Genomic DNA, 19,936 nt, shown 5'->3' with positions numbered 1-19,936 from the left:
GCAAAGTGAGATTAGTTGACTGTGAACCCCATATTGAGTTACACAGCAGTGAAGTTACCAGTATGCCCTGGTTGTGCATAACATTAACATCATTAATATACAGTGGATTAGATGTAGGAGTTCCCTTCTCCTAGCCTTTCTCTACAAAGACACCCCTACAAGACTAGTGGTTTGTACTTTGTTTTATTTCTCCTAGTATTTGCTTAAAGAGGTGCAAACTATAGGCAGCAGGTGACTGGCATAGTGAGTACCAGTGGACACTGCACCTCTGGGGCTCCATTCTGGTCCAAGATCCCACACAGTCTAGCATGGAGCTGCAAGGTATCCAGTTGCCCATGTGCCACATGGATGCACTGTGTAAGTCTTGACCTGGAGAACTGAGACCACCTGTAAGGGTCTTACGCACTCTGCCCTTCTTTTCGCTTCAGAGCTAAGACGGCAGCTGCAGTTGGAAGCGAGAAAGACAAGCTAACTACACTATATTAGAGCACAGCAGACTACAGGGCCTGTAGCACTAAATGGACTGTACTTATATAGCATCTTTCTATCTTATCAAGATACTCAAAGTACTTTACACTACAATCTGCGCCTCATTTACCCATTCATACAGCACTCTACTAGATCGATACAAAGCTAATTGAACAAATCATTCTAAAGAGACTAATCAGAGCTTTATCACATTCATACACTGATGGGACACACATGAGAGGCTATGAGGGGTTCAGTGTCTTGCACAGGGACACTTCGGCATGCGACTGCTGGTGGATTCGAACCCCCAACTTTTGTATTGGAGGACGACTGCTGTAACCGCTCAGCCAAAGCCGCCAACTAAATTTAATGAAAACATGTCCCAACTAGCACTACTAAAACAAACCTATTTACATGGAAGCATCAGATCAGGTAGAAAGTTTTTTTTTTTTTTTAAGTCAAAATATTCTTAACTCAGTGGTTCAAGAAATGTCTGTTTTGATGTCTACATCTTAGAAATTGGACAAATACTGTAGAAGATACAAGAAAACTGTGATTGCCACTTTGGGTGGTGACGATCTTGAAAAAATAAGGCTGCCATCTTGAATTTTTGTGTGGCCGTATTCTTTTTTTGATGAAGCTATCCCTAAGGAGTATTCATACCAAGTCTGGAGCTCGCCTTGTAATTTGAAAGATCCTTGTAAAATGTTCTCTGCCGCACCGTAACTGTTTCAGCTGATTCAGAGAATGCCATTCGCTGAAACGGGAGCAAGTTCCAACTTGTTAAAGACTGTTCAGAAGTTTTATCCCCTGAGTCTTTTCTCTTCATATTGATTGTGGTTCGACTTTTAGATAAACAAAATAAATCTCCCTAAGGCTGACTTCCAGCAGAACAAGTGCCTTCTCAAATCAGTGCAGCAAAGACAAACATTAAATTTGCCTTCTCCTCTAACAAGTTTTATTGAGTCAGTCTTTTCACCTAAACCCAGAGTGACAGCTATCGACAGATGGCAAATTGGATTTGTTGACTCAAAAAAAGATGTGAGCGGTAAACACTGATTTTTACTCACCACTGAAGACATCATCTTTACTACTGGTTTGGTCACTTCTGTCCTCGTTCCATGTTGTCCACAGCCCCTTGTTAGTCAACCAGAAGGGTGTCCAGACAGCATAGGACACACAAAGGCAGCCTGCTAATCCCAAACAAGACTGGGCAAACCTGAAGCGACCAATGGAGTCTCCCAGCTCAAAAAGCTTCATTTCTATACCACTGAAAGAAAAACAGAAGGCACAAATTGTCATGTACTGTAAAACTGTACTGAAGCTAAGATACAAACAAAATTAAAACTTTTTATTTACATCAGCTTTAAAAAAAGGTCTTACCTCTCGTTGATGAGAACAAAACGTATGAGGGAAAACCGTGAAGTTGTGTCCGGATCTCAGTCTGTGTACAAATGAATAACCACGTAGAGTTGCCACTGTATTAATGCTATTTCCAGTGTTTCTTCCACTGCATGTGGCTACAAGCACTCACTGACAAACCCACTTCATGTAACTCCACCTCTGCTGCAGTGGAAACTCCCCCCACCAGTGGACAAATTTCCCCGTGAATTCTCCACTGTGACTGTAGAGAAAGTGAAAGCTGCATCAACTGCTGTTTAAATATTAACAAAGCAGAACTTAATGTTAAGAGGGAAGTTAGAAAGTGTAAATCCTTATAACGCACGAGAGACATGAACCATCCAGCCATTTCCTTTACCTTTTGTTCGTTTTGGTTGGTGGTGGAGCTGGTGCCGTTCAGCAGCAGTTATGCGAGAGGCAGGGGACACCCTGGACTGGTCACAAGGTCATCACAGGGCCACATAGACAAACCATTCACTCTCACTCATCTAATGACTTCGTTGCCAACGAACCTAACGTGCATGTTTTTGGTCTGTGGGAGGAAACTGTTGTTGAGAGTTGGTGTAACAGCGAATCAACACTCTGACATTCATCACATAATATATATATATATATATATATATATATATATATGTGGAGGAGGGGGGTTATCAGGTCAACATGCATGACAAAACATCAAGGAAATCCCACTCTCGCTTTCCTATTGTGAACAATGTGTGAGGGTGTAATAAACCTCACAAGTCTCGATTCATCATATAACTACCCTCCCTAGTTTCCTTTGTTGCAACGGAACAGCACCCACAGACCACCCAGACGAAAGTTAAAAAAAAAACAATCACTCGAATGATCTGACAGCTGCATTTATATGTAAAACGCAAAGTAAATGATAAAGCAACAGTGTACTTTGACTCTTTATTCACAGTTTAATGAAATCACAGAAAATAATCTAATAAAATTAACTGTATACAACTAAAATAATTAAGGATGCACGATATTGGATTTTTGGCCGATATCCAATAAGGCAATATGTTAAAACTTATTTGGCCGATAACCGATACTGGTAATTTTTTTCCTAGACCTACGTACAGAGACTACATCGCTTTCTCTGCTGTGGAATTAAAATACTACATTATTCTGCATGGTCTTTGTCAATTTGGCCTGCTACTAAATGCAGATGCCAAAAAAGGGGGCTGAAAATGATGCTCGGATTATGTTTAATGTCAAATTTGTATATATATACATATATATATGTATATATATATATATATATGTATATATATGTATATATGTATGTATGTGTGTGTGTGTGTGTGTGTAAAACAGCGCCTTTTATATCAGCGAGTTATTTTGATGGAATGGCCTATATTCGATATTTAACTTTAATGCAAATATCATCTGATACCAATACCATGCCGATAATATCGTGCATCCCTAAAAATAATTCAGACTTAGGTAATAATATCTGAGCAGAACTTGGTTGAATTACATCTGGTATTCAGTTTGATTTTGAGGAAAATATTGATATCATGTTCTAGATTACAAAAAACAAACATTTTCATTTGTAGGCTCACAATAAGGCTCAAGATTTATGTAGAAGCTTGTCATCAAACTTTGACCTTTGAATTGAATTTTTTCTTTACTCCTTATCATAATCTCTGATGAGTCACTTTTTGTGCAGCATTTGTGTTTGGCTTTTTATCACACAACAGAGGACATTTTGTTGGCTACATTTGTGCTCGTTTATCTTCAAGCTTACTTTCTGGCTCTTTGCAGCAGGGCCTTGAACACATCAAGAATCTCTGGGTCCTCCCCGGCAGACAGCTCTGGAGTGTTTTTCTCCAGCCAATCAGAGGAATGGATCTGATTCCTGAGAGTTCCAATAAGTGAGTCCAGACTCTCTGCAGGCTTTGACGCTTGGCAGTCCAGCAAAACCAACTCCTCGGGAGAAACAGAGCCCGTGTCAAGCACAGGACTATCCCTCTCCTTCAGCTGCTCTGACGACTTGCTGTGAGGCGATGATGTTGAATTGACAATCACAGCGTTGTCTGGTCCGGCACGCTCCTCTTTTACTGGGTTCTTGCTCATGTCAACAGTTCTTCTGATTGAGCGTGTCACAGCACTAGCACTTTTGTCTTCAGTTTCCTTCAAAGCCTCCTGAATTCGTTGTAGGCCTGAAATAAAACAAAACACGATCAATAGCTTCTTAAATATGGGTTAGAATGCAACAAAAAGGTCTTTTAAGTGTGTAGTTTAATATAAAATAATCAATTTATAAAACTCCAACTTAAGCTGAAACAATAACTCATCTGATTAATTTGACTTGCATGAAAAAAATAACTAACTTTATAAATACGGTATGGTATGGTATAAAGTTTATTCATTTTAAAAAATACAAAACAATTCCATAACAATATAAAAAATATACAAGAGATTTAAAATGAAAGGCAGCAGAAGAAGCAAAAAATCTCATTATATCTGCCCCTTGTTTCAAACAATTAGTTCAATCACAATAATTTTCAAGTAACAGAACAAAATGAACAACTCTTTTTAATTTTTCTAATTCTAATACAAAAACACACTAAGCTACTTCATTTTTTTTTTTTTTAACAATTCAGCTTTGATCAATCAAATATATCCAATATAAATCAAATATATTTCACTAAAGAAGTCCACTGGGGTTGTTCAGGGATGTCAAAATTTGTGGTCCAATATTCTAAAATTTGAACTTGTTTCTTATCCCAAACACTTTATTTTAATCGTGACAGAAGCTGTAATAATAAATCAAGCAGCATTTATGAGGAAAACAGTCTCAGCATTGACAGAACCAGATTGTATTTACACTGGATGGCACCACTCCAGAAGAAACTGCAGAGGGACTGCTGAAACTTGTCCCTCGCTAACTGCTGTAAATATTTAAACTGAATCTATCAAAGTGAGTAAATAAAAGCGATGAAGGGAAGCTACAGATGTCCATCAGCTGTTTACCAAGTTGCCATGGAGATGATTTCACCGGACTCAGACGATAAAACTCACGTTATCAATCTGAGTCATGCAAAAATAAATTATAACTTTTATAATGACACAGTTTTGCAACCAAATATACTGCACGACATCCCTGAACATCAGTGTGGTATTCTTGTTTCTAATGTGAAAAAAATTGACCGTGAGAGTGAATTAAAACAAAGCAATATGTGATTTTCTCTGAAAATCTTTCTCTCAGTTTTAATAGGATTTAATGAGCCTTCTGCGTGATTTACTGTCTTTAAGAAACTATTGGAGAAAAACACTGATGCTGTTATGGGAGACTTACATTGTGCAAAAGACACACTTCGCTTCACACTCCATTAAAATAAACCTAAAAATGTATCTAGAGCACAGAGTTACAGTTTTGCTTTGTTTTTTAATCAAATTAAATAAAATTCATGTTCTGCCCTGGTTTATTTATTAATTTAAGTCTCCTTCAGTCTAACCTTTTATATTTTAGAGTCAACCTTAACAGAAAGTGACCTAGATCTTTACAGAATCCGTGTTTAATAATTGCACGTACCGATTTACTTATAGTGGTCCAAACTTAGATATGCAGGATCAGCTCCAGAAACAGAGTCTATATGTTATAACTGTTTATTACTGTTTTTACATTAGAGGCATAAGGTGATCTACCTTAATTCAAGACATAATGTGTTATGTTACGTTAACCCTTATGTGTTGCATGTCGTCTTTTATATTCACTTTGTTCGAATTTATCACTAACATACAAAGAGTGAGACAACTGAAAGCGTTGTCTCTTTGTCATAAACATTCTGCAGATTATCCTCCCATCTTTTGAAGATCCTTACAACACTAAAACACTTCTGCAGGAAAACCTTTACTTTGAATGACACTGAGCATGAATTTTTAAACAGGCCCCAACAAAATAAGTGTGTTGTTTTAAATAAACATTTGAGTTAGCAAAATGACAAACTTAGAGTGTAAGCAAAAACAAAAAAAACTTTTTTTGTGAAAGATAAAAAATGTTTTGAGCTTGTTAAAACATAAGTACATTATTATCATCAAACAATGAAACTATTCCGATTCATTTTTTGATGCCAGGAGTTGAATTCCGAAGATTTTACACCACATGGGAAAATGTTCTTATGCATATTCATAGTCATCTGTGACTACATTTATTTATATCACACCAGATCTTTATAGTACGATAGAGAATTAGCTTGTTCCACTCATGGATGAGTCTATGACAGGCCCAATTATAATACATAATACAGGTAAAAGCAATATTTATTTTGTCTTTTGGTAAATGACGAGTTTTCATACTCAATATTAAATTGTTTTCTTACCAAATAAATTAAAAATGGTTATTTTCAATTATTTTAACTGACCTTCTGGGAACATACACTGGGAACATCTGGTTAGGGTAGAGTAACCATAGAAGCATGTTCATTTTCAACAAACTTATTCTACTCCTCTACAAAATTGTCAGGCGTGCCCATCTTATAAAATCACTTTTAATTTATTTTTCTCTGCTGAGATTCAGCAGCAGATTATTCATGTTTGAAGTTATGCTATTTTTTTTAGGTATGAGAGCCCTGAGCTGGAGCAGGTGAAAGGAAAAATGGGTTTACAGGGCTTATTCTCGACATACTCATTTGGCATAGATATTTATTTATCAACAGTAATCTTTTAAAGTGCAGCACCTTTTTAAAACTGGAAATTAATCCATATATACTGTAGCTAAACTGATAAACTACAGTGCATATGTAGTTTATAATGTCACGAACACGTTCTGTAACTCATCCTGTTTAAAGCTCTGGGCGGTCACACATGTCTCTTATCAAAACATAAATACAGACAGAAAAGAGTTGATGAAGCATTTTATTGATGCTACTAATATAAACCGTACGTGTAAAGTGCTGAAATAACTGACCAAGCTGAAGGTGGTGCTGGTGATCTGCAAAGATAATCCGAAACCATCCAGGTGTGGAGCAGGAGAACGCCTGGCCGCAGCTCACCAGGACTTTGTGTCGGAGGAAACACCTCCACAGACGCAGCTCCTCCTCAAACGATGACTCCCGGAGATACTACCAAAACAACCAGACACAAAAGAACCCTTCAGGAATGATTTTTTTTTTTTTTAGATTTAGGACAAATCTGGAACTCCTTAGAGATGAAATGTGTGGTTCACATTGCCCAGGCACCAGTTCCCACAAAATAAAAGCAATTGAGTTTAAATCCACTTGTAGTTACCTGTCTGAAGTCAGCCCAGACAAACAGAGCAGCAGGTCTGTTCAGGAAGGGGATGCCTATGCTGTGCAGCTCTCCAGTCACAAAGTTGTGGGCAGTTTTCAGCCTCCGTCTGTTTTCAGGTAAAAATTCATTGTCGATCCATTCTGCAAAATAAGAAAATCAAAGTCTATAAGTAGGTTTAACATCACAAGTATTACAGCTTCATGAAGAGCACAAAAAACAAAGCTGGAAGGGGAGTGAAACGAAGGCACTGGGAGGCACCTCGGCCAAATGAGCCGACTCGTCCTCTGAGACATGTTTATGGCTAATCTAATGTCCCAGCTGCTGTGTGTTTATAAAAACACACATGAGACCAGGCTCCTACCTCTGTCCTGAAGCAGCTGTGCCACCTGGTGCTGCAAAGTTCCAGGAATACCATGAAAGGAGCCCAGCTGAGCCAAAGCCTCCACGACGTCTCTGTTCTCAGTATACAGAGTGCCTATTCTGATCCCTGACATTGCAAAGTCCTAGAAAGGAACAAATCAGAAAAGAAAAAAGTTGTGAGACCAAACACCCACAAAAGAAGAGAATTTCATTTTCTGTCAGCAAGAACATAAAACATCCAACACGTTGTCAGCCCTCTGCAGTACGTACCTTACTCATCCCCCACATCACATGCGTCCTCTGTGGGTCAGGCAGACTGAAATAAGGACATATCAGCAGGAGATAAGAGGATGTCCTCAGTCACAATTGTGATGATTAAAGATTTAATAGAGTACTCACGCCGTACCTATCTAGACTGAGGACACTGTGAAAGGTGACAGATTCATCAAAGACCGTCAGCATGTACACCTCGTCTACGATGACGTGCAGCTCATGTCTAAACCAAGAGAAAGAAGAGCCAAACAAACACTGTTTGTTTTTTCCAGCCCAGCATTATAAGCTTCAGCTCCATACTGTTAGCGGTTATTTATGACAAAGAAAATGTAACGTAAACGTGAAGTGAATCCTCGAGCGTCCGCTGTCAGAGTAAAAGCCCTGAGATTTATGGTTACAGCAGCTCTGTGCTTTAAGGGGTCTAAGGAGAGAATAACTCTAGCAGGATTGTTCAGACAACACAAGATGATACAGGAAACTCTTTCACACATAGCGGTTATTGACATTATGCTGCAGGTTATAGGGAGGTGATAGAAGCGTGTGACAAACACTTGACACTTCACACACACCGGGTGATGGGGTGGACATACCTTTTGGCAAACTCCAAGAAGACAGTCATTTCTTTCTGAGTGTAGATTTCAGCCAGAGGATTGTGGGGGTTCATCAGAATAATGGCCCGGATGATCAGACCCTTAAAGAAATAAGCAGCCTCTGGGTAAATATAAACTGCTTTTATTGCATCTGTGCAGCCTTTTAGATCCAAAGCTGAAAATCTCTTAGAAAAATAGGCAGTTATATTATGTGCATTTATGAGTGTGACTCTGCTTAGCTTTAAATATTCATTAAATGAAAGAGCACAATAAAAAGGTTTCCATAAGTTACCTCTTGTTTAGCTCTTTTTAGACCTTCTTCCAGTTTCTCCACAGTGAGCTGGAACGGCTGGCTGTCTTTGCCTTCAGCCTATGGATTAAATGTAACAAGGACAACAACTCACTACTGAAAGTACACCTTACTTTTACATTTTCATCTGTATTCCTACCTCACAATCAAGAGGAACATGGAAGAGTTTAACGCCACAATACAAATCCAGATCTTCAGTGATAACACCATAGAAGGGAGTGGGAATAAGAATTGCATCTACGACATAGAGACAAATGCAATACACAAGATATTAATACACTTTTTATTTGATTTATGTCATTATATTATCAATGGGATAAATAACGTGTGGTTTTCTTTGATATTATAGTTACAAACGTGTGATTTTTGTTAAAAAAAAAGTGTATAGTCCTATAAATATTATTTATCAGACATTATTTAGACCATTGGTTCTCAAACTGGGGTCCCCGGGGGTCCATGAGTCGGTGCTTGGGGGTCCACACACACACAAAAAAATATATATATATTTTTTTGCTTTTAACAAGATGTTTTAAAGTGGTGTTTGATACTGTTAATTTTTTCAAAACTGTAATTTTTGGAAGTTGAAATTAAAAATGTTGTTAATTAATTGTGTCTTGTATGAGAAATACCCCATGTTTAAAAGTATAAAACTTGTATTAACACTATTAAAGAACGGGTCTAAAGTATTTATGTTACACAGATATTTCCCTTGCATTAAAGAGACAAACTGAAGAAAATATTTTAATAAACATCAGGGTTATGAGGGGGTCCCTGAAACTTTTTCTCCCCTGTAAGGGGTCCCTGAACCCATAAAGTTTGAGAACCCCTAATTTAGACAATAAGTAATTATCATTTAGACAAACTGTTATAGCAAAAACATTAAGGCTGGTTTTATGATCGAACTTGACAGCAATATGTGAAATCCTCTCATTTTTAAGACAAGTTAAGAGATTTTGCCTGAAGCTGCATTGAAAAATGTGAAATTTTAAGTTGATGTCTTAAAAAATAGTTTGTTTACATAACTGTGCAACAATACTTCTCCCTCTCTGATATTCTCACTGAAAAAGTCATTTTCTTTTAGATCTCTGTTTTTCTTCAGATAAAGCAACATGCGAGTGCATTTGCGAGCCTACCTTTAGGATCACAAATTACTGCAGATATACATGAAAAGAGGGAACTGCAGCCATTCGTCACCACAACCTGGACAAACACACACACACACACTGTGTTACCACCGAGTCATTGAACACACTGTAGGGTGGGGGAGGATAAATATGTAACAAATTCATCCACTTAATAAAGCAGCAGCAGGCTGAGTGTGGAAGGAGGGGGCTTTTTATGAAATTGTTTTGTCATTGTGATGTGATGAATTGTTTAATTGAGGTTGACTTTGTGTATGTCGGGCAGATGAATGTGTGATGATGCTTTATTCTGTTGTGTGAAATAAAAAAAGATGGATGGAAACAAACTGGTGAAGACAAGTGGATTTCATTATTACTAATAGCTGTTCGTTTTGTTTCTCCCTTTACATATTAGCTTTTAATAGGCAAACTGGAAACTATCAGAAATACTGGAAAAAAATACAACAATGATATATAATACTGCAATATTTTCCTCAGGCATTTTATACATATGTTCACGCTCGTGTGCAATAACCTCCCGTTGTGCTCTACAGCAGAGGTGGGCAACATTTTCTGTTGTTTTGCCAAGGGCCAGATTTAGTTATTAAACGCAAGGAAAGGGCCACATAGAGAATTGAAAATTTTAAATATATTTATATACAGTGTATATATATATATATATTCATATATATATATATATATAAAGGCACTGTTTTTGTATGACTGTTCGAGCGTTGTCATTGTGTTAGAGAGAGTAAATGTCATGAATAAATTTGACAAGAAACATGATCCAAGTTGAAGTGTTGCATCATTTTCAGACCCCTTATTGGCATCTTTCATTCAACCATTATTTATACAGGTTAGTCCCTGCATTTGGTAGCAGGCCAAATTGACAAAGACCATGCAGAATAATGCAGTATTTTAATTCCACATGAGAGAAAGCTATGTAGTCTGTGTAAGTAGGTCGACAGAAAAAAAAACATCTATATTGATATTGGCTACCGGCCAAATAAGTTTTAACATATCGAATATCGGCTAAAAATCCAATATTGTGCACCCCTAATTTTTTTGCCTATCTTAATGCAAAGATTTTAGATGTTTTTGTCAAAGGTGTTTAATTTAGACTTCCTTATGTTTTATTAATCAGCTTATGCGAAAGTTGTTTTCCATTCAGTTAAGGATATTGGGTGGCAGATAGATAATGTTCAAGGGCAGCTTTTGGTCCTTTAACCATATGTTGCCCATGTCTGCTCTAATGGGTAATAAATAGTTTTACAGCTGCTAGTCGCAATATAAAGTAAGTCTACACTAAGATTTAATATCTGGACGTCACAAATATTATTGAATCCTTACCTGGCACACAAATTTGATTAATAAAACCTGAGCAATGACGAAAAACACTCGGCAGATTAAACAGTAAATAAATATATAAATCTATCTTTGTTTCGGCTGAAATTACGAGTAGGCAGCAGTGTGCTGCTGATCAAACTGATTTGATTACCTGTCAGCTTCAGTAATTAAAGCAAAACGTCTGGCAGTTTCCCTGTAGTATTCAGGTGTTTGTTAACACTATGCCAACATGGTTCTGATTTTAATGAAACTGTTGCTGCCTATCTAGCTGGGAACAATTAAGACACCATTTCCAAACAATCTGGAGCCAAACCTACTGCAAGGAAAGTAGAAAAAGATTCAGAAGTACTGTAGCAAGGCAGCTGCCAATCATTGGAACAAGTTTATCCTAAAGTTTCGATTTCAGATGTTAGTGGCCTCATTTATCATTTGGAATGCTAAAGTCAGGAAAAAAGGAGATTTGGTTTTCATTTTCGTAATCTTTTATCTTGTGTCAAAGTTCAGCAATAACGACAGAATCCTTTACTTACATTGTCGGCCTTCAGCGGCTTCGGAGAGCAGCAGTACCGAGTCAGGAACCTTGCAACTTCCTCTCTGAGGCTTAAGGACAGCGAGGCAGAAGAATTTCAGAAATGCTTCAAGAAAACTGCGACTTTGACCGAAATTGCAAATGATCCCGTCTTACAAAGAGTGTCCTGTCCAGTCCGAATACTCCAGCAAAGAAGGCTCAACGTGGAGCATGTCAGGCTTGGTCAGCTGTCACACGACAGAAAAAAAGAGCAGTTGTAAATTTAGGCAGGATAACAGCTGATTTTTGTAGAAACTTTATATTTACAACCAATATCATTGTTGTGTGTCTTAACTCCCGAATGCACTCCTTGTTTATGAAAGTGGAAGATAGTTGGAGGGTGGTGTGCCCTAATCAGTTTGTTTCTGAGCACAGGGAGACAGTTTCCTTGTATTCACATTTCAGAAGGTTTTAATGTGTGCACATTTGTCTTACTCGTGCATGAAGGAGGTCGTAGCATAGTTTGTTCTCACTGGTACCCAAGTTGATTATTCCCTGGAAAAAGAGAACAACAGTTTAAATCGGTGGTTCCCAACACTGGTCCTTGAGGAACACCATCCTGCATGTTTTAGTTGTCTCTTTAACACACCTGATTCAGTGGTTGAATTACTTCCTCAAGTTCTGCAGAAGAAGTGAATCACTCGAACATTAAAATCAGGTGTTGGAGCAGAGGAACAACTAAAACAAGCAGGATGGTGTTCCTCAGGGATCAGGGTTGGGAACCATTGGTTTAAATAATATTCATATCTACTTTTTTTTTTTTCTTTAGACACTCCATGCAGAGTTGCTCACTCACATCAGGGTTGTCCATGCTGTGGTATTTGCTCATTGCGTATTGAATGGAGCCCTCCTGCAGAATGCCTCGATGCTGTCGAATGCTGTTGCCACGGTTTGACAGGTACACACTTCGGCCTGGCATCTCTGCCCCTCTCAGTGTGGGCAAAACTTTCTGTGACATCTTGCAGGCCGTGGCAGGTGTGGGCTGCGACTTTGTTGTCTCCTCTGTGGAGATCACCTGCTTTGCGGGAGCTTCTGGGAGCGGCTGTGGTGAAGAAGATGACACAGGAGGAGTGGCTGTGACTGTCTGAGAAGCTGAGAGATGAGCCGAGGGTGAGACGGAGGAATCTGTTGGTGCTGTGGTGGGAGCCCCCTGCCTGGTGGCGAACAAGGCCCCGGTGAGCATGCTGAACAGCTGGAGCTCATGCTGGCGCTCGTGTTCCGCCCTCCTCTCCTCTCGCTGTCCCCTTCGCTCCTCGGCCTGCCACTCTCGCTCCAGCTGCGCCTCCTCCAAGGAGAGAAGGCGCTCCTCCGCAGACTGCTGCCAGTTCAGAAAGCTGACCAGGGCTTTACCCAGGCTCCCCTGACCACTCACACGATCCCATGAGGTTCTGCCGCCTCGACGGCGCTTCCTGTGTCTCACAGAGCTCGATGCATGGAAACCTTCCTTACTGGGCTGCTCAGACATTTCTTGCGCCACAGGATCACCTTGGGGGGCAGCTGTTGTAGAGCCAGCAGTGTTCAAGTCGCTAAAATCTGGAAATATAAAAAAAATACTGTTACTTTCTAATAATATAAAGGTTAAAACGGCTCCTGTTCTAGTAAGCAGACAAACCTGAAGGCGAGACTCTTGGATTTGTTGAGCTCTCTGCCTGTCTGGGTGTATCTCCTGCCTCCAGCAAAGACTGTCCATCAGGACTATCCTGTTCGTCTCCAGAACCATAGTACATCTCAGGAGGTGCAACGCCCGAGTTCAGCATGCTTTCCTCAATATTCTCACATTTAATGTCCAGTGCCTCTTCTTTAGGTGGGTGTCCAAACAAGAACCCTCCTGAGGAAGCTGGGCCAAAGGAACCCGCCTGAACAGCTTGCAGGAACGCCTCTGGCCCACCTGAGCTCTGAAACACCTTCTGGGCAACGACAGCTCCGCCCAGGGACGAGTAGGTGATAGCGGGCCGGTTCGCCAGGACTCTGTCCATGACATCATAGAACTTCCACGTCCTCATCTTGTGGTTGTCCTTAATGCGCCGGTACTCCAGCTTCATCTTCTTGATCTTCTCCCTGCACTGGTCCCCTGTGCGGTAAATGCCCTTTTCGCGCAAAATGTGAGCAATGCGGTCAAACACGCGCTGGTTGCGCAGGGAGCTCTCCAGTTCAATCTGGACCGACTCGTCGGACCACAGCTGGAGCAGCTCCACGATCTCCGGGTCGGTCCAGTTGCTGCCGCGTTCATGCTTTCTGCCGCGAAAGTCCATTATGTGTGTCAGTTGCGAGGCTGAAACCCAGAAGAAGAGGACATGAGCCGTCTGCCTCTATTTAAACTTCAAGTTCTTCGCGATACATTCATTCGGCTGTTTAATTCTTCCTTACACTGTGAGCTTGTCATAACTTGGAGATTTACAGAAATGAGCTAACGGAAATATCTACATCCGGGTTGACGGCACATGCGTGCTGTCCTTATTCCGGGATAACTTTGGCTCGTGTTAAGCGCTGGTTTCATTCGTACCAGGCTGTAACAGGCTAAACAACAATGCGAGCTAATGCTCACTAAGAGCTGTGAGTTATAGCCCCCTCTACCGTACGGTGTACCGTTTTTTATTCCTGCATGTAGCTGCGATGTCTGTCCACAAGATGGCGGCCGTACACAGCACAACGGTTATGCTGCTTTCAAGTACAGTACGTGTATTTTGTTTACAGGCGTGGCACGGAATTTGTTCTTTTTACAATAATAAAAAAATAATAATTAACGCGATTGAAAACAGCTTTAACATAATCACGCAATAACAAAATATCTAATCAAAACATACATAATATATATATATATATTTCATAATATATATTTTTTCATTTAGCCTTTATTTATCCAGGTTAGTCTCATATTGATATTATATTGATGACATTCGTAAGTAAAAATAAAAAAAAAAGAAAAAATGTTTTTTTTTTTTTCACCTGCTTGAAAAAGGAGCCGTTCATATTGGATGAATAGTGGGAAAAGGCTAGCCAATTTGAGTTTGTTCAAGCTTCTTATGCAGCACAAAAGAACGAGCCGCCCATTTAAACTGCACCAGTAATTCAAATCAAACGCACACACTAATCCGCTTGGCTCTAAACGTGACGTATTTCCTGGAGAAAGGGGATTTGTGGCAGTTTGTTATCGTCTCCGTCCAATAGCGAACCGCTACATTGTACTACGAGGTGGCTCGGTTCGCCCTCTTTCTTTTGCCCCCCGTGATTTTGTTTTACGTGTCTTGTTAATTTATGTTCGCTTACTAAATTCGGCAAACAAACAAAAACAAGTCGGGCTGACGGAAACTCGTAAAAAAAAAATCATTCGCGCAAACGTTGAAGTTAACCGGTTAAAAATGGTGATAGCAAGTTACTGGCGAATGACAAGCAAGAGAGGATAGTTCAGGACTTCTGGGAGAGAATGGGTGCGTGTGGGTAGCATTATAACTAATTTCTTGGACTGAAACAGTAAATTAAATGTAAAGTTGGGAAGGCAACCCCCCACTTCAAAATAAGAAAGGGGGGAAAAAGTGGGAGCCTCCGCCCGGAGCGAAGAGGAGAAGAAGAGGATGAGGACGTCTCGATCCTCGCTGGCATCTGACTTTTTGAGGTAACTGTTAAAGATTAACTCTTGATTTTTGTTATTATTATTTAGTTTTCGTGAAATCCACGCGTGTTTTGAATGTTAAAATCACAGACTGAGACAAAGCGGGGATATTTTCGGAAAGCATCTTTTCGCGGTTTCTCCCCAAGTCAGGTGAATTCTTCCCCACAGCCTAAAACCATCAAAACCAATTTGATTTATTTTTAAAACTCCGCATAGCTTTCACTGACTTATTAACAACTGAGGAGGCAAATAAAACCCTTTTGATTCGACTGAGGTGTTTCCTCTCTGAAGTTTTTTGTTAGTGAGATATTTCTTTGAACAGTTTGTGTAGTTTTCTGCAGCAGCTCTCACACATATAGATCCTTTCAACCCTTTCTGCCTTTCTTTCTGCACCTTCTCTTTTCCTCTTATTCATTCTGAAGCCCTAAAGGTAAAACCTGCATCAACTACTTCTATCAGTGTAAGGCGTGAATTGCTGTGATAAATCTCAGTTAGTGCTGCTCCTCAGCAAAGGCTGAAATGGTTTAAACCCATCTCTTCACACTATTAAATCCTGCATTTGTGCCCATTTGGACATAATCCGGGCGCGCTCTGTTTAAGAAAACAGGTGGAAAATAAACCTAAGATGACGTAGCACGTCCTGTCTTTGCTCTGAAGGTAATGGTGTTGTTTTTGTCATTTCCACTGGGACATCATTAAGAGAAAAATTCAAGGTCACAAGCATGGCTTCAAGCATCCCTCGTAGACGGATTACACCACCTCACCATGTTACTTGTTGTCTGTCTTGGTTAGGGCCTACATTTTGCCCAAGACTATTGCCAAGGTTTGCAGTTAAGGGAATTCAAACTGCCTTAAACACTGATTCTAAACTTCTTTGGTCCATCAACACAAAGGGTTAAATTGTGCTGGTAATTCTCCAAAAAGATCTGTAGAGCTATAAAGCAGCCATGCAGCGAAGCAGAAAGAAGTGCGCAAACGAACTCGTCCACAATATAACTCATCTGTAAACTAGGGCAGAGAGTGTTGTGGATGAAGGGACGTTTAACATGGGGAACAATGCCAAGAATCAGATGGCTTTTAAAAATCGGGTTGAACCTCTCCGTGGAGTGTTATTTACACAATTGATTGCCACCCCTGGACACATTTCTGCTGCCTCACACAGCATTTCATCAGGCTTTCCCATCTCTGCTGCCCAAAGGTGGTAGGAGTGAAGATGGGTCAGGCTTTAGTGACTTTCGTGGAGCTTTCACTGGCTCCATGGTGCTTCTCTGATGGTCATCCTGCAGCTCCCATCCAGCTGTGTATAGCTGTTGTGACTGAGCACAGCACGTCTATGCGCTGCCTCTGGTTTTCCAACTACACTCTTAACTTCGAACAATTTTCTCTCTCGGGAGAAGATACTTGGCTGTCAGTGGTACTTCACGAATGCCTCAGCTCGATTCTGTGCCTTGGTTTCAGTAAGAGGGCAGCCCAGAGCACATGGTGGGTGTTGATTTAGCTGATGGGCTGCCTGAAATAGAGCTGGAGTGCTGCATATGGTCTGTCACAGCTTCCAGTGCTTGTCATTACCAATGCAAATAGTCTGCACATTTCCATGAAGCATAAGAAACCACATCTCACGAGGGTAGCACTAATGCAGACAGTGTCATACCCTCTTTGGGAGATATATTCCTTTTACAGTGCTGGATATGCTCGTGTTAATGTTCTACTGAGCAGCTGTGGGTCAAATATTGCGCATGTGAGTAGGAAAATGAAAAGGGCAGTTTACTCATCATGGGTGACCTGTGGTGCTTGATGGCATGTCTTGAGATTGGTGGTTTCTGTTACCATTTAATGTAGTTTCGGAAATGATTCTGAGGTGATTCATTATAGTAGTCATTTCTCAGCTGTGAAAACTGGAAGCTTTAATACAAAGATCAGTATGGATATTACAGTTTATTTTTAGTCCTTTTGAAATCAAGGTTGATGTTTTTGAACACAAGATCTGTTTTTAACCTTCTGGGCACCGTGCCACAATCAGGGCCAAGAATGACCAAAAACACAATTGCTTTGTGGGGCTTCATCAGGTATTTTCTAGTTAGGTATTTCCATTTTTGAAATAAAAAAAAAATGGCAAGGGTAATGCTGATGACTATGCTAGAGGGCTTTTTCTAATTTTGTGCAAATTAAAATGCTTTTTCAGAATGAATTTCAGAATAGCTTAATTGGAATGGTAGCTGTTCAGAATATCCATCCATCCATAGATCCATCCATACATCCATACATACATCCATACATCCATACATCCATCCATCCATACATACATACATACATCATACATACATACATCATACATACATACAGAAAATAAATGTTTTTTTGAACTGTAGAAATGTCTTTTTTTATAAAGCAAAGTAAACAGAAAAAGTATAATTTCTTGCAACCTGTGAAAATGTATGTAAAATAATACCATCAATGCAAGCGTACCAAAAATAAACCGGTTTGTCTGATTCAGCTGATTTTTTTTTATCTGTCTAGATGTAATCGTATCCATTCTGATCACTATATAACTCGAGATCAAAATAAGATATTAAAATCCATCCATTTTTTTTTTACCACATTTTCTGTGCGTGAAGCTGGCGTTTATCTCCATCAGTCACTGTGCGAGAGGCAGGGTACAACCTGAGCAGGTCAAAAGTCCGTAGCAGTGACACATTAATGCCCTCACTCACACCTACTGACAATTTAGTTGCCAAAAAACAACATGCTTGGTTTTGGCCTGTGGGAGGAAACTGGAATACCTGAAGAAAGTCTGCAAATATTGAAATGATGAATATAAAACTAACTCACTATGTCAGTGTTTTATTTTATTTATTTTTGTGGGGCTAAGATAAGGCACGGGAAGATCTTCACCCCCTTTGGATGGTTTACCATTTTATTTTAAATAAATTACATATTTAATTTAGTTTGCATTAATTAGTAGAAATTTGATTTCACTTTGTGATTAAAGAGGCATTTTAATTTCTTTTCTCAAAAAGACCAATTTACATTGACTAACTGATTTCTAACAGCAATAAAAGAGTAAACATCTGATACTTTTTATTCGCACTGTATCTTTACTCTAGAGATGTTTGCCCAGAGCCTAATGGGGTTATCATAATACTAATTCAAAGTATTGTACAGTGGATTGCTGATTCATTGCTGCAGTTGTCTCAGTGTAGCTGTTGAGAAGCTCCCATGTGCTCCTCAGACACTGTTGCTGCTGATGCTGACGAAGGTGACAGGAATGCTTATTAGGAATTCAATGGAAAGTGTTTTGCTAAAAAAAAATGAGCTGATGTTGCTTTTCTAATCAAAATTACACCGTGCACCCACTTCGTCTCCATGGCATAAGTCACACTCGGATTTCCGTCAATAGTTTGAAACACAAGGTGCTGAATTATTAATTTAAAGTTCACTTGTTATTTAGCATATTGCAGGTCACTCCACCCCTGTTCCCACAGGCAGTTTGACTCCAGTACAGCATTGTTCTCCACAGAGGTTGTGCCACTATTTTCTGTTTTCATTAGCGCTTAGAGACTTTGTTCTTGTGGGGTTTGAAGGTTGAAGTTTCTTCTCACTTTTACGTCTTTGATGTATATTGTAAGAGGACGCAGCCACTTGTTAACACCTCTCCAGGCTGTTTTGTGTGAATTTGTGTTAAGCATTTTGTTATTACGTGCTCATTATTTTCCGCAATGCTGTGCGAGGAGAAAGATCTCCCGTCTTTCCTCTCCATCTATGCATTCCTCCCTCTCGCAGCCCGCTCAGTGACAGCAGAACCTGGTTTTTGTGTCTCCAGCACAGCATCTAATGAGCTCAGAAGAATTGCTCCACAGAAGAGTGACAGCCTCTGGTTCTGTTTCCAGCACCTCTCGTGATGCACTTAAATCACGCCCACTTCCAAATGCATTTGTGAGGCCACAGATGTTTTCTGTGAGTTTCTCCTCTTTGAACACTTACCAGCTCTGGTATGATTATCTAAAAAAAAAATGAAGAATGATATTTTCAATGCTGGAATATTTTGGCATAAGCTGATCAAGTATGACATTAGCCACAGGTAAATAGAGTAACACTGCTTTATTACGCTGAAACAGTCTGTTGGGAAAAACCTGCATCCAAACCATCCATAGAGGATTCTTTGACACTTGCCAGCTACCTTAATTATTTTGTAGACCAATCCACACCACATGGCAACAGCACTCCTACTAAAGAAAAAAATAACAGCACTTGTTAGGTTTTTTTTTTTTTACCCTGCCTGCAAAATCCCCAGGTACCAACCTGATGTAATCTTATGGTTTCAGTGTGAAGAGACCCTAATCTTTAGAGATCCCACTACAATCTACAAACACAAAAGCTCTATTTCAAACGGGCTGATATAAGATGCTGATGTATGATGATCTTTAATAAAATAAATCGTGTTTCAGGATTTTGCAGCACTGTGATTTCTACTCAAAGCAATGTTGGTTCTTATTAATGTCAACAAACGGAGGATTTGAAATATTAACACGCAGGAAAAGTTGAACTATAATGAAATCGACAATTGAATATTAAAAAAGATTAGATGCAGTAATTGTAAGTTTTTCGTATTGAATTAGCAAAAATGCTGCTGGTAGTGATAAT

At 39.6% G+C, this 19,936-nt stretch overlaps 1 protein-coding gene across 1 annotated transcript; it reads right to left on the bottom strand.

Annotated features, from left to right (window-relative positions):
* Positions 1-3,499: 3,499 nt before the first annotated feature.
* accs (1-aminocyclopropane-1-carboxylate synthase homolog (Arabidopsis)(non-functional)) lies at positions 3,500-14,156 on the bottom strand. The gene is made up of 15 exons (XM_037682717.1): positions 13,298-14,156; positions 12,482-13,218; positions 12,121-12,180; positions 11,803-11,873; positions 11,648-11,717; positions 9,780-9,846; positions 8,786-8,883; positions 8,629-8,706; positions 8,337-8,437; positions 7,880-7,969; positions 7,744-7,789; positions 7,475-7,616; positions 7,111-7,253; positions 6,791-6,944; positions 3,500-4,040 (listed from the first exon to the last, which is right to left on the bottom strand). The coding sequence occupies exons 1-15, from the start codon at positions 13,935-13,937 to the stop codon at positions 3,622-3,624; spliced, it is 2,916 nt and encodes a 971-aa protein (XP_037538645.1). The 5' UTR covers positions 13,938-14,156; the 3' UTR covers positions 3,500-3,621.
* Positions 14,157-19,936: the final 5,780 nt, after the last annotated feature.

Source organism: Nematolebias whitei, chromosome 10, assembly GCF_014905685.2.
Source record: "Nematolebias whitei isolate Nwh7 chromosome 10, NemWhi1, whole genome shotgun sequence".
In the NCBI taxonomy this organism is placed as follows: Eukaryota; Metazoa; Chordata; class Actinopteri; order Cyprinodontiformes; family Rivulidae; genus Nematolebias; species Nematolebias whitei.
The sequence above is the reverse complement of the archived record's forward strand: the minus strand, read 5'-3'. Positions and strand labels throughout refer to the sequence as shown.

What these genes read in the sequence shown, in the direction of transcription:
- accs (XM_037682717.1), bottom strand. Translation starts at nt 13,937, where the DNA reads ATGGACTTTCGCGGCAGAAAGCATGAACGCGGCAGCAACTGGACCGAC. An exon ending in ACAGCATGGACAACCCTGAT is followed by an intron (nt 12,181 to 12,481) that starts GTGAGTGAGCAA and finishes CTCTTTTTCCAG; the next exon opens with GGAATAATCAACTTGGGTAC. An exon ending in AGTGTCCTCAGTCTAGATAG is followed by an intron (nt 7,790 to 7,879) that starts GTACGGCGTGAG and finishes TCCTTATTTCAG; the next exon opens with TCTGCCTGACCCACAGAGGA.